This window comes from Python bivittatus, unplaced genomic scaffold, assembly GCF_059951505.1.
Source record: "Python bivittatus isolate LINGU-HERP-01145 unplaced genomic scaffold, Pbiv_v1 ctg000850_np1212, whole genome shotgun sequence".
Taxonomy (NCBI): domain Eukaryota; kingdom Metazoa; phylum Chordata; class Lepidosauria; order Squamata; family Pythonidae; genus Python; species Python bivittatus.
Genome location: NW_028277112.1, coordinates 61,536,367 through 61,549,878, shown reverse-complemented (window position 1 = coordinate 61,549,878; position 13,512 = coordinate 61,536,367). Strand labels below are relative to the sequence as shown.

The 13,512-nt window shown below is 38.3% G+C and overlaps 1 protein-coding gene across 1 annotated transcript; it reads right to left on the bottom strand.

Moving 5' to 3' along the window:
* Positions 1–712: 712 nt before the first annotated feature.
* On the bottom strand, positions 713–13,276 carry AMBN (ameloblastin). The gene is made up of 10 exons (XM_088130084.1): positions 13,205–13,276; positions 12,019–12,069; positions 9,213–9,251; positions 7,645–7,761; positions 6,644–6,886; positions 5,837–5,875; positions 5,585–5,644; positions 4,572–4,616; positions 2,764–2,805; positions 713–1,186 (listed from the first exon to the last, which is right to left on the bottom strand). Exons 1-10 carry the CDS (start codon positions 13,274–13,276, stop codon positions 713–715), a joined length of 1,182 nt encoding a protein of 393 aa, XP_087986210.1.
* Positions 13,277–13,512: the final 236 nt, after the last annotated feature.

Below are 13,512 nucleotides of genomic sequence, written 5' to 3'. Positions count from 1 at the left end.
AGCAGTCTGCTCTATTGTATGGTTACTGGCTCCACTTCCAAAGAATCATAATTTTGCTATCAAATGAACGCCCTAGATAAAAAATGTATGTATGTTACTTGAACCTACATGTATTGTGGATAAGGTGCAGGATGGAGGTTATTTGAATAAGAAAATATGAAAGAAACAGCTTCAGATTAGTTTGGAAACAGCTTTTGCATAGTCTTCTCTCATTCCATCATTTTTTTTAAAAAAGGAAGCCACAAGAATCAGTAATGTGGTTAAATAAATGTTTATTTCATGCTGCCTAAATAACTGAATGCAATACACTGAGCCATCTAATCAGAATTGGAGAGACACCCTCCAGAGCAGTGTACCTGCTTATAAGTCTTGAATGGAGTCTAAAGCCAAAGGTTTCATAAATGATTTGTATTAAAAAATACCAGGCAAGGACGTAAAGCACATAAAAGCTAAGGAGCTTAAACAGGCAACTGATCACTTAAGCAGACAGGAAACCAAAAGTAGTTTTTAACATTGATCATCTGGCGCTTCCAAAGCTTTCTCAAAGGTGAAATGTTAAAAAACTGCAGCAAAGCTTATGGCATCCCTGCGACAAGCTGCATTAATCGATTCATGCACTGAATGTCTTGGTGCTCACTGGATAAAAGATCCTTTCAAGCCCAAGAAATAATACCTGAAGAGTATACAAGCGGCATATTTTCCTCAAGGACTCTCAGGGCTCTTGGAAATGCCAGCTGTTTTGACTGAGTTGTGGCTGGCCAGCCTCATTTCCTCCAGTTGAGTAAAAGGAGTCAGGAAACATGGTAGGATCCAAAGGCATGGCAGTGTCAGCAGCCTCCAAAGGAATGAAGCTATCATGAGTTGCTGGAGGCAATGCAGTGGCTTGGGGTGCACTTGGCTGCCCTTTACTCTGAGCAGCAGGGTTTAACAGATTGTTATTGACATTGGGCAAGGCAACCCCTAGGTTGCCATCTACAGGGATTACATTGTTCCCTCTCCCTGAAGGGTTGGACCCTAGATTAGCTCCTCCTTGAACTTCAGGCTGTTCTGTGATGCCCAGCTGATCATCTTCAACTGTGTAATCTCCTGGTTGGCCTCTATTCAGTGGCATATTTCCAAATCTAGCATCCATGGGAAAGAGATGGGGGCCTGCTGCTCGATAGGCTGGTGCACCAAATCCCCCACCCTAGGGGAAAAAAAAGAACAAGAATTACAATACATGAATGACCATGATCTCTCTGAAGAACCAAATGACAATCATATGGGGAAAAGATGGCAATGTGAGTGCAAAGTGTTGGCTTTGTGCTTAGCATGCTATCCTAAATACAAACTTGGGGAATGAACATCTAAACTGTTTTTATACAGTGGGAAGTGTCCCAGAAAGTAAATATTGTGTTGGCACTGATGCCTTTAGAGGACAAATGACACATGACATAGCTAGGCTGAGATGGAATTTGAAATTGGACCATCAATCAGCTAAGGGTTGGTTTTGGGGGAAAACTGAGTAGTAGTAGCAGCAGCAGCAGGAGAAGAGTAGTAGATCATTGAGAATTTTGAGAATAAAAAAGAATTGTAGAGGTGGCAGAAGAGCAAAAAAGAAGAGCAGAAATCACTATCAGAATCAGGATGTGGCTTGGGGCTCAGCCAAGTCCCACCAAATCAGTTCCTGAGAAACAGTTGCATGAATGAAAGTAGCCCTGCTGTTTCTGTGAATAAGCAAACAAATACATTTATTTGTTATTATTTTTTAAAAATTCTGTCTCTGTGCTGTTCTTATTCCCACACTGGGTAACGTGCTATCAGGTTCAGTAAACTTTGGGTGTCTTTTTATCAGGTAAAAAAATATAGCAGCCAATATAATTAAAAAAAAAAATAACAAAGAGAGGGGAGAGGTCAAGCTCTTGGATGCTTACTTATGGAGTGCTCCAGTTTTATTTTATTCTTTTTTAAATATCATTAATAGTTTTATTTTATTGTTATTTTAATATCTATAAACTGCCTAAAGCCCATGAGGATTGAGGGGGTAGATAAATTGCACAAATAAATTAAAAAATTCAGGGTCTTTTTCATCTTGGCTGTGTTCATACCAGTTTTATTTATTATCGCTTCATTTGTAGGTGAATTGCAAATATTCCAAAGATAGCAAATCACTTTCTTATTCAACTCCAAAGCTTCTGGATGTTAATATCTTCCCTCCTCCCTCCCTCCCTTCCTTCCTTCCTACACAACAAGTACTTTGGGCCCCATCAATTTCAGTAGAAGAAATGAGCATGTGCTAAATTCTGCAGAAATCAATGGAATGTAATAATGTTTATCAGTACTTGATCTTACATATGCCAAGGAAAATTTTATTTTATGCAAGCCTTCTTATCAGTGCTGTCCATGGAAATGCACAGAATATTTCACATTTGTAATAGTGCAGCCCATTTTTTCCCCTAGAGAATCTTTTAAGGTTGAAGGGCAGAGTCCTTTCATCAAGTACATGTTGCATAAAGTCCCCACCCCTTTGGTGCAAAGGACAATCTATCTTTGCTTTTCAAAACTATTCCAATTAAATATGTATCTCTGGCCATAATAGCTTTGCCTCGCTCCACTCTGCTTTATGTTCCTCTTACTAGCTCTAAAAACCCTGAAGCAGAAGCCTGATCTGCACATCCACGGGTTTCTCAGCCTTGGATTGCACAATTTGGTGTCTTTAAAGAGAAGGTCAATTTTTATCCCTTCTTATCCGATATGTGAATGAGTATGATGTTCACAACTTACCTGCATTTCTTCAGAGCTTACTATTCCTAATCCGGTAGGAGCCTATGGAACATGTAAGCAAACCACATATCAGGAATGAAACATTCCAGTCTAATACAGACAAAGTCTTAATTTTTCAGGACCTATTGTTTCGTTACATGTAATCAATCAATCAGTCAAGTTTATTGCGGTCTTGGACCAGTACAAAGATGATGCTCTGCAAAAGTATACATAGTCTAAAAATGATACCAACCTAGGATAAAATAAAATTAAAAGTTAAAATTAAATTAAATTAAAATACATTTATAAAACTAACTAAACTTTATGGGTGCAATCTAAGATGCAGCCTGTACTAGGTGAAAATAGAGTCACTAAGATTATGTTAAATATCAAATGTAAAATGTAAGTATCTAAAATTACCACTATGTTAATATACATGTAATAAAGCATGCTTATGCATTACCGACAACAACCATCCTCCTCCTAAATGCATGTTTTCTTTTCCTTTGAAATATTATGTTTTGAAAAAAGCTCATGTATTTTGGTGAATTCAATTGTTCTCCATTTTTAAGGCTGTCATTTCTAAACTGAAAATCTGAAATGTGAGGCTTCCTGTAGCCACAGTAACTCTGATAAGTAATCATCATCTCTGGCATTTGAATAGCTGCATTCAAGCTTGTTTATATATTAATATGTGTATCGTGTATAACAGCTTTTCCCAACCTGAACAACTTCTAAATGTATGGATTAACTTCCAGAATTCTAAACAATGGCTATGTTAGCCAAAGAATTATGGGAGTTTAAACCCACATGCTGTCAGGTTCAGCCGGCGCTGCACGGCTAGGAACTTGCCCAGCCGCACTTTAGTCAATTTCACCGCTCGTGCGCTAGCGCAGAAAGAGGAAGTGCGAAACCGCAAACTAATGAATGGGCCACCTGGCGCCACTTTACTAATCTGGAGCCAATGCATTGTGTTAACGCCAGAGAGCCGCGGGCATTATAGACAAAGGAAAGAGCCCCGGAATTGAGGAAGAGATCAGTGCGCGAGGGGGAGCTCCCGGCTGTGCGCGCGACAGAAGCCCCAAGGAAGGCAAGGACCACGCCATAGGCAACAACAATCAAAGAAACAAGAGAACTGGGCTGAACCTGCCATTCTAGGAAGGGGGGGATTACAGGGGGCAATCGGTAATCTAATTTGTAATATGTAACCTAGCAACGGGGCCCGCGGGGGATTGAGACAACTATAAAGGAGCAATGTAAATGTGCCAAGCCAGTCCTGGCTTTGCTTGTAACTGTTATGTTATGCACGAGTAAACCTCTTTTGTGAACCACACGTGTCACGGGAGTTTCTCTTGTCGAACGGGGCAAATCTTACACATGCATCTTGGGTCAGTGCCTATCTTGAGAAAAGCTGATCTATGACTAAGTCACTTCTTTGATTCTATCTGTTTGTCACTTTTTAGTGTGACCTACAGAAGAATGGCTAAGTCTACGCAGATAGAAGCAGATTAATGGAGTTAGATGAGAAGGAAAAGTACACAGGTAGCCCAAGTGTAACATTTTGTCTTCTTTATTTTGTCATATAATTCCTTCCATCCATATATGGGATGTGGGAAAATGATAGGTCACACTTATGAACACTTTTTCAATGGGGATAAAATCTATCCCTTAGATCTAGTTCTGGGTGACCAAATTTCAGTTATGATAGTACTGGTTCCCACTATTCCCATGTGATGTTTTATGCAGAACATACAGAGATACATTGATTTACCCCAAACATGATAAGGTTGAAGATTTTCATTAAGTGTAAATTAATGTAAAGTACTTACTCCTTGGTTTGCTACATAAGACATATATTGCAAACTGGGATAAATCTAGACAAAAAGAAAAGAAAGAATTAAACTGGTTTTAAGATACTTGTTTTGTTGTGTGTGTGTGTATATAGGTAGGTGTGTGTGTATCTATCATCTATCTATCTATCTATCTATCTATCTATCTATCTATCTATCTATCGATCTATCTATCTATCAATAGAAGACAATATATGTAGCTTAGGGTTTCAGGGTTGAACTATGGAGTCCTTGGGGCTCTCTGAGCTTGGTTAACCAAGCTCAGAGAACTCCAAGGACTCTGTATGTTTGTGTGTGTGTGTGTGTGTGCATGTGTGTGTGTGTGTGTGTATGCATGCTAGCAGTCTGAGTGCTGCATTTTAGACTAATTGGTGCTTCCGGGCTATATCCCAGGGGACCAGGGGGATTTTGCAATGGCTTCCTTATTAATATTATCCCTTCCTGTTTTGTGTGCTTTTATAGTTATTTTTGCTTGTGATTATTTTTTAATGTATTTTTTTTAATTGTTCTATGCTGCCCAGAGTGACTTTTATGTGAGATGGGCGGCTATATAAATATGACAAATAAATAAATAAATAAATAGGAAAGAAAAATGCCTTTTTAGGCCAGAACAATGTCTCATCGTGTGTCCACATCCTGGGTTTAACAGGTATCATGTAAATATGTTTTAAGAGCTTCCTATATTATAGTGTATCATTATTAAGGTTATCCCATTTTTGCAGGAATCCATAAGAACTTTGAAACTATCAGGATTGTGCTGAAATGTCTTAATAATTTAATAAACTTATAGGTAAAGTTCTTTCTAGGGAAGAACGAAATTTGAGGAAAAATTTGTCTTGTTAAATATGTTTGTGTTTCAGACAACTGAAACACTTTAAACAAAAGCTCATTTGCAAATAAGTATGTTTACATTTGTCTCCACTTTTAAGAGAATTCAGTGATGGAAATTCAACTGCATTAACAATGGAATTTTAGTTGGAGAATGAACTTACATATCGTTGCTGTGGTTGTTGGGCTGTGTTTTGCTGGGTTCCAAATAAACCAGGGTAGATCTTTGCAAAAAGAAAAAAAAAAGTGGAATGGAGTATCCAGAAAAAGATAAGGCATTATGATATACACTGCTTACAGACATAATAAATATTCTAAAGAACTTGTCATGTGGCACACTCAAGTAGCTGTTTTTGTCAAGAACTTTATTTATCACTGTTATAATTTTCATAGTCAAAATATACTTATGGCCTGGCCATAATGTTCTTGAATGAATATTCTTGTATGGCGGGTAACTGTAGTTATTAAAAGAAAACACATGAAGAGCATAAAGAATGAACTAAGCAAAGCTTTCAATCTTAATATTTCATACTTTTATAAAATAATAAAATTTAAGTTTAAATTGTCCTGGAAGAGGCTTAAATTCTAGAAGAAATATTTCTTTGTTATCTCAGAGAGAAATTCAGAAACTGATATATAAATCAACCACATTTATTTAGGAGATTAAACTTTTAAACTAGGGAATATGTTCATACTATAGATCTGAAACAGTTGCAAGAGCACATTCCAAAGGATCTACACCAGTCAATTTACTTATTAGTAAATACTGTCTTCCAATATTTACTTTGCATTTGATTGCAGATGTATCTCATTTAATGCAATGCAGTTAACATTTCTTTTAAAAAGTTTTTTTAAGGAAAAGTCTGCTGGAAAATGCACATACTAATTAAAATAACAAAATGTATTATACTAAGAAAGACTGCTTGTAAAAAGATTTATATGTGGTAAAAAATGGCAGACAAAAGTGCATACTACCAGAGAAATATGCACCAAAATACATGCACCTTTTAGATTGATTCTTCCCCCCGCCCCTCACAAACTACGTAAAATGGAAAAATTGAGAGAAACTTGAATGGACTGATTCACTCAGCCTTAGTTAATGATGTGCCTCCATAGTCTTTATAATCTCCATGCCAAAGATTTGTGCTTCTTGGTTCTCTCACTGGAGTTGCAGACAATTCCCAGTCATATTAGGAGTATGTCAATTGCTTATAAAAACTGACCTGCTGAGTTTGTCTGTCCGATGGTGATGGCTGTTGCTGAACATCTGGTTGATTTCCTTCTGAGGGAGAAAACTGGTTTGGCTGAAATGCTGGCTGTACATCGTAATTTTGTATTTGCATTTGCCTTGTAGGAATGAAATGTGTGTAATGGTAATGAGGTTGCTCTTGTATCCCAGGTTGTTGAAGCAGAGTGGTTGTTTGAGATGGCAATGGAGGAGGGTGCACCGGCATTGAGTATTCATACTATGGAGTGATAAAAGGATGAATAACCAGAAGGGAAAGGTTGAAACCATTAATGGACCATTTTCAGGCACATTGAAAGACTGCATGAACAATGAATCTGATGAATAAACTTCTGGCTTTACAAAATTCCATACTGTAATACATTCATTTGTCTCTAAGTCCAGGATTCTCATTGCCCAGGGGCATCAAAATACCCTGCCATGCTCCATGCCCCACCTAATATAATTATTTAAAGATTCCTTTAATACAAACATTAATCAGGAAGCCACCATGCTGCAGAGAAAAATGTCAATAACTAGCATCTTATCAGTTCTGAAGGATGTTTCTAGTTGACTTCAAAGCTTTTCTTAGGCATTAAAGAAGTAGGCATTGTCTGAAGGTAAGCCACTAGCCCAGGATAAAGGTTAATATAAGCTGAAGTGCTAGAAAGCATTTGGAAGAGCTGAGTTAAAGGGGTAGATTCAATACTGCTTGGCATTCTAGTAAATGAGAGTTTTGTGATTGGCCATGCCATACAGCCATTCTGTGAGACTGGACAGAGACTGATGGTCATCATCTACATGTGAAAGATAAGGAGTCAAGTTGCTGAGAATCCAGGGAATTATAGCTGCCATAGAGGACCATAACAGCTGACACTGATGAAGAATTCTGAAAGGAAAGAGAGGACCAGGCTAGGGAGAAATTTCTAGAAAGCAAAAAGAATAGTCCTGCTTTAATAATATAGTGTTTCTAGAGCTCTAACAGCTTAAATTGCTTACCTGTTGAGTTTCATGTTGAGGTCTTTGCCTTATCAAGTAGAATGATGAATGGGATGGTAGGAAATTGTGCATCCACATTGAATGAAATGGATCAGCATAGCTATAAGGTTGGGCATACTAAAAATTGTATGAGTAAATACATTTATTCTGAAGCTATAATTCAGATGCTAGTTCTCAGTGTAGTTAGAACAAGAATTAAATTCAAGCCAATATTAGGAATCAGAATTAGTTCATAAATAATAGATGTTGTAGTAGGTTTCCCACTTGATTCCTTTATAAATATATACCAAATTCCTTTCTTTGATAATAGATCCATAAATTTAATTAGAGACAAAAGGGCAGAAGAGGAGGAAGAGGCACTACATATCTATTTACTAATCATTCTGTCTTTTGGCAACACACTGTTGCCAAATGTTGTTCAATGAGGAAACAAATGAAGTCAATGTGGAAACCCTTTCAATAAATAATATATAAAGTAAGTTTGATAGATACCCTAGAAGATCACTTTTTTTTCTATCGGTTCAATTGTGTCCAATTCTCAGAGACTGCCTGGACAAATCCCTGCAGTTTTCTTGGCAGGATTTTGAGTGTGGTTTATCCTTGCCTCTTTCCCAGGGCTGAGAGAGACTGACTGGCCCAAGGTTACCTAGCTGGCTTCGTGCCTAAGGTGGGACTAGAACTCTCGGTTTCCCAGTTTCTAGCCTGGTGCCCTCAACCACTGGCTCTCAGAAGATCACTACAGGATATTTAAAACAACAACAGCATAAGACTCCCAAGTGCCTTCAGGAATATAAATAAGTGACGGGTTTTAATATTCAGTGTGATAGAATTAGGTAATGATTAAAATTGCAATTCAGTGCACCATTGCTTGACAGTAAGAGTCACTTGAGTACTTGCTCTTGAACACAGTGCATTAAACTGGGATGCACATCTAAGAAAGCAATGGGATAATTCTGTCTTATCCACACTTGATGATGATGATGGTGGTGATGATGATGATGATGATGATGATGGTCGGTTGCGCAGTCAGCCAGATGTTTAGACTGGATTTGGCATTTTTATCCATAATTATTATTATTATTTTAAATTTATTGGCTGCCCAACTCCAGTGGAGACTTTCTTGGAAGTAAGTCATATGGAACATCATAGGATTTCTTGAGAATGCGGTCTCTTACTTGTTTACTAAGAAGCATGTCTCACTGAATCCAATTAAAATAACTGTGCATAGAAATGTAGTCTTTTCATGCTGCTCTATAAGCAAAATAAATATTTGATTTGATTGTAAGCTTGGTCAAAACTGAGTTTACTCATGGGTATAAGCTAGGGATGGGAAGCCTCTTGATTTTTGGATTTTGTGAGGTTTGGTCCTGATTCCCTAATCAGTTATCGTTTCAGTACAACTGATCGATTCCAATTCTCTCTAAAAGTCAAAGGTTCCTTACTTTGGGTGTAAGCCAATAAATAGAATAATGTAAAGTCTGGAATAGCATTATTAGCTTATTCTTGTGATTACACATCTCCATATACATACTTTTTGAAAAAAGAATATTTGGCATAGCTGTGATTACCTGAGGGAGTATACCTGGTCCACCAAGCTGTCTCACACCCTGTAAAGCAATTTTTAAAATCCTCAGTGTGAATATAATTGCCCCTGTTATATCAGCCCACCCCACTTGGTCCAGCAGAAGGGGCATGTTGCAGACCCCACCAGTCAAGGAATTTCGACTGGTGGGATCTAGGAAGAGGGCCTTTTCTGCCGTGGCCCCCACTCTGTGAAACAACCTACCACCCGAGGTGCAGTGTACCCCCACTCTCATGGCCTTCAGGAAGAGCGTGAAATCCTGGCTATGCCAGATGGCCTGGGGGCTGGATGGGGACTTGCACCAGTGGAAGTGGCTCATGGGGTCATTGATTTTACTCCCCCGTCATCTTGAATGTTTTATAGCTTGACTTTTTAATCAATTAATTAATTAATTTTAATTAATTAATGTGGGTATTTATTTTTTAATTGTTTGTGGGTTTTACTTTAATTGTGAGCTGCCCAGAGTCACCCTTTGGGGGAGATGGGCAGCATACAAATTTAATAAATACATAGATAAATTTTCTATTCTGCAATATTTGCACATCTTTTCATGGAGCTCACAAATAGATGAAAACAATAGCCTCCACTCACTGTCTGCCTAAAGCAGTGTGTATGCAGAATTGTACTACCTCTGAAACAGAGGGGCCTGAACACTCTCACATCTACACAAATTTCATTACACTCATCCAATTGCCTTTTGTTTTTTGCCGTCACCAGAGGTTAATTATGGACTGTGTGGAGAAGCACTTTCTTTTGTCTGTCCTGAATCTAATACCAACTAATTTATATGGACTTTACTTGTATAAAAGGGGAAGGAAAAATTATTTTAGCTGTTTGACAGGACTGACTCAAAAGGTTGGTGTTGAGGTAGCAGAGTTGTTCATATAGAGATGATGCTATCAATCCTTCTATGGGCAAATGATTTCCAAACCTTTTTACGTCAGAGAAAATAAGGGCTGATCTGCACAACCAAGTTGTCCTAGTGCACCTAAAGGCCACTAGGCATTTCTCAAGGGCAAGAATGCATGGCATTGTCCTCAACTGCCCCAACCAACCATGAAAGAAATCTCCACTTTTTGCTAGGCATCAAAAGTAGTGTTTTCCAACTTGTGTCAGCACAAGTGGTTCTGCCCAGTTTGCCTGCTGTGCTTCATTTCACTGTAGGCAAATGTCTCCACTCCAATTAGGTACTGGGCACCGTGGCCTCTTCCCCCTGGTCACTGGCTCCTGCCTGCCTGCCCACCTGCCTGCCCGCCTGCCTTCCTTCCTTCGACACAAAGAAAGGTAAAATAGTGTTTCTTTTTGAACTAGTCCACCATTGGGTGTAACAGATGATTGTGTCAAAGGTGAGAGGTCAACCAAGAGAAGCTATACAAAAAGGTCCACCAAGGTAAATCACATGTCCTCAAAGACCCACCCAATAGAAAAGAAAGCAATTGTTGCTTACTTTCTTTGCACTAGTAGGAGAAGTAAAGAAACAGAGAAATCCACCAATCAGGGGCCATGGTAAATGCTGGGAAAACAGATACCAGGCCATCTCCATGGCCAAGGAAGAGGAAAGGGTTCAAATCTGGAAAGGAATTTCTTAAGCTGGCTTCATTTCTAACTTGTTTGTTTGTTTGTTTGTTTGTTTATTCATTCATTCATTCATTCATTCATTCATTCATTCATTCATTCATTCAATTTATCCCTGCCCATCTCCCCCCAATGGGGGACTCTGGGCAGCTCACAACTCGTTAAAAACAATAAATAATCATACAATTAAAAACCTATACACACCATTACTAAAAAAGAAGGAAAGAGTCCAGGAGGCCAATGGTTCAGAGTTTATGCTCAGGAGTCAGGCAGCTTAAAGCTGCAGTGCAGAAAAGGCCTAAGTGTGCATACTCAGATGGGACAACTTCTGTCCTAAGTTATCACACATAAAACTGTGAAGTAATGTAGTTGCTTCAGAGGATGGATATTATTTGCACAACTAATTTGAAAGTGTTTATTTTCAAAATATACTGGAAGGGAAGAGGAATGGTAGTAGTATTTTTTTTTCTTTGTGCCTTTGAGTCAGTCTTGACTCCAGGCAACTGCCTGGACTACTCCCTGCAGTTTTCTTGGCAGAATTTTCAGAAGTCGTTTGCCCTGGCCTGCTTCCTAGGGCTGAGAGAAGGGGACTGGCCCACAGTCACACACCTGGCTTTGTGCCTAAGGAAGGACTAGAACTCCCACTCTTCTGGTGTCTAGACTGGAGGTTTAACCACTACACCACACTGGTTTTGCTAGAAATTTACATGTCTCCTTTTAGGAATTTTACTTCAAGCCAGCAGTTCAGTTAAGGGCAGACCACATGTACTCTTTTATCACATTATGCATCATTTTTATCTCCAGTCATAAAGCAATTGCAAGACATTCAAAATTTCTTGTTTTATTTTGTATTTTATCTTTTAAAAGATAAATTGCAAACTTAGCAGCCAAGTTTTTCTTATTCAAATCAGCGTTGACTCCTTACAACAGTCTGGACAAGTCCCTGTAGTTTTTGAAGCTGTTTGCCCTGGCCTGCTTCCCAGGGCTGAGAGAGAGGGACCTGCCCAAGGTCACCCAGCTGGCTTTGTGCCTAAGGTGGGACTAGAACTCACAGACTCCCGGTTTCTAGCCCGGTGCCTTAACCGCTAGATCAACTGGCTCTTATTCAATGGTAGAGAAACATTCTAAATAAACATCATAATTCACAAACCCATTTTGGTTATATATATATATCCAAAGATTTTCACACACGCTTATACGCACACATACATACATACCTCAAGGCTTATACTACCCATTCCAGGAATCCCAGCATGACGAGGCAGTATCTACGGATATACAAGATATATATTAAGAATAGTTTATGTGACCAGAGATGACACTGTTTTAAAGAATAACATTGCTGAGAGCTGCTGTAGTGGTGACATGATGACATCATTGAAGGGTTGGGGTATGAGGTTTAATATGATTCCTTCTTTGGTATCTCCTCTTCCTCCTCCTCAGTTATTGGAGGGAATCTATTTAAAGAAATGTTTTACTGGAAAAGGGGTATAGAATTGTACTAGTATTCTTTGGTGGATTGCTGTCATAATTCAGCAATCTAGAGTAATTTGTGGGGGCACAAAAAGGGAGGGTTGGCAATCCATTGGCTGAGTTTAAATTAGTAAACGTTTTCACTGATTTTCTGTGGATCTTTATATTATTGATTACTAAAGCCAAGATGAACTCTGGATTTTTAAAGTATAGGACTTGACTTTCCCATTACTGGGATCAAATCTTTCAGACTAGAGATTCTCCTGCCTTCTTAGTGGATCTTTAATTAAAATGGTTAGGAATGTATAACAGATTTAGAAAATGGGCACTTCCTTACATATTAAAAACAACTAATGGAAACTACTTGAAAGTGTTCCATAGTAGAATGGTTAATTTGAATACTGCAAAATGTTGGTTTCAAAGAAATGTCATATAATGGTTTCGTGGCCATGTTTTCAAAGTGTTTTTTGTCATAGGAAATACAAAAACCATAATTACTGCTAGGAATACAAAGGAGCAGGACGTTGCTGTAAAGTGCCTTTTAAAACTGTTCTGAGAACCATGCTAACATAATTTTGATATGAGAAAGAACCCAAAAAGGTACTAGCTAGGAATTTTGGAACTGTATCTGGAGGGTGCCAGACTAGACAAAACTAATGTATTTGATCTCCTAGAACAGTATTTCTCAACCTTGACAACTTTAAGATGTGCAGACTTCAACTCCCAGAATTCCCTAGCCAACATGCTGGCTGAGGAATTCTGGGAGTTGAAGTCCGCATATCTTAAATTTGTCAAGGTTGAGAAATACTGTCCTAGTACCAAATTAGGTGACCAAATAATATTCTTTATTGCTGTTTTTTAAAAAGACACCTATTCTCTTTAACTTTATTGGCCCTAAGTAATTTTTTGAGATGAAGTTGTAAGAATTACCGGCAAAGCAGAACATGATCCTAAAAGGCATAAGACAAATATCCATTGTTTCATAACTGGAATGTTGCCCATGAAAAAGGGGCTAGAAAGAACTGCAAAGGATGATGAAATCCTGGGGGGAGAAAAAAAAGACAATATGCAATGAAACAGTAAAATCACCAAAATACAAACATCACATTATTATTTGTCCCATTCTTACTGCTAGCTTGTTATAAGGATGGAAGATAAATTTGTTTGGTCCAAATTTACCTTTTCAAATGAACACACAAGCCAAAACTTAGATATCCTTTGACACACTTCTCCAGATT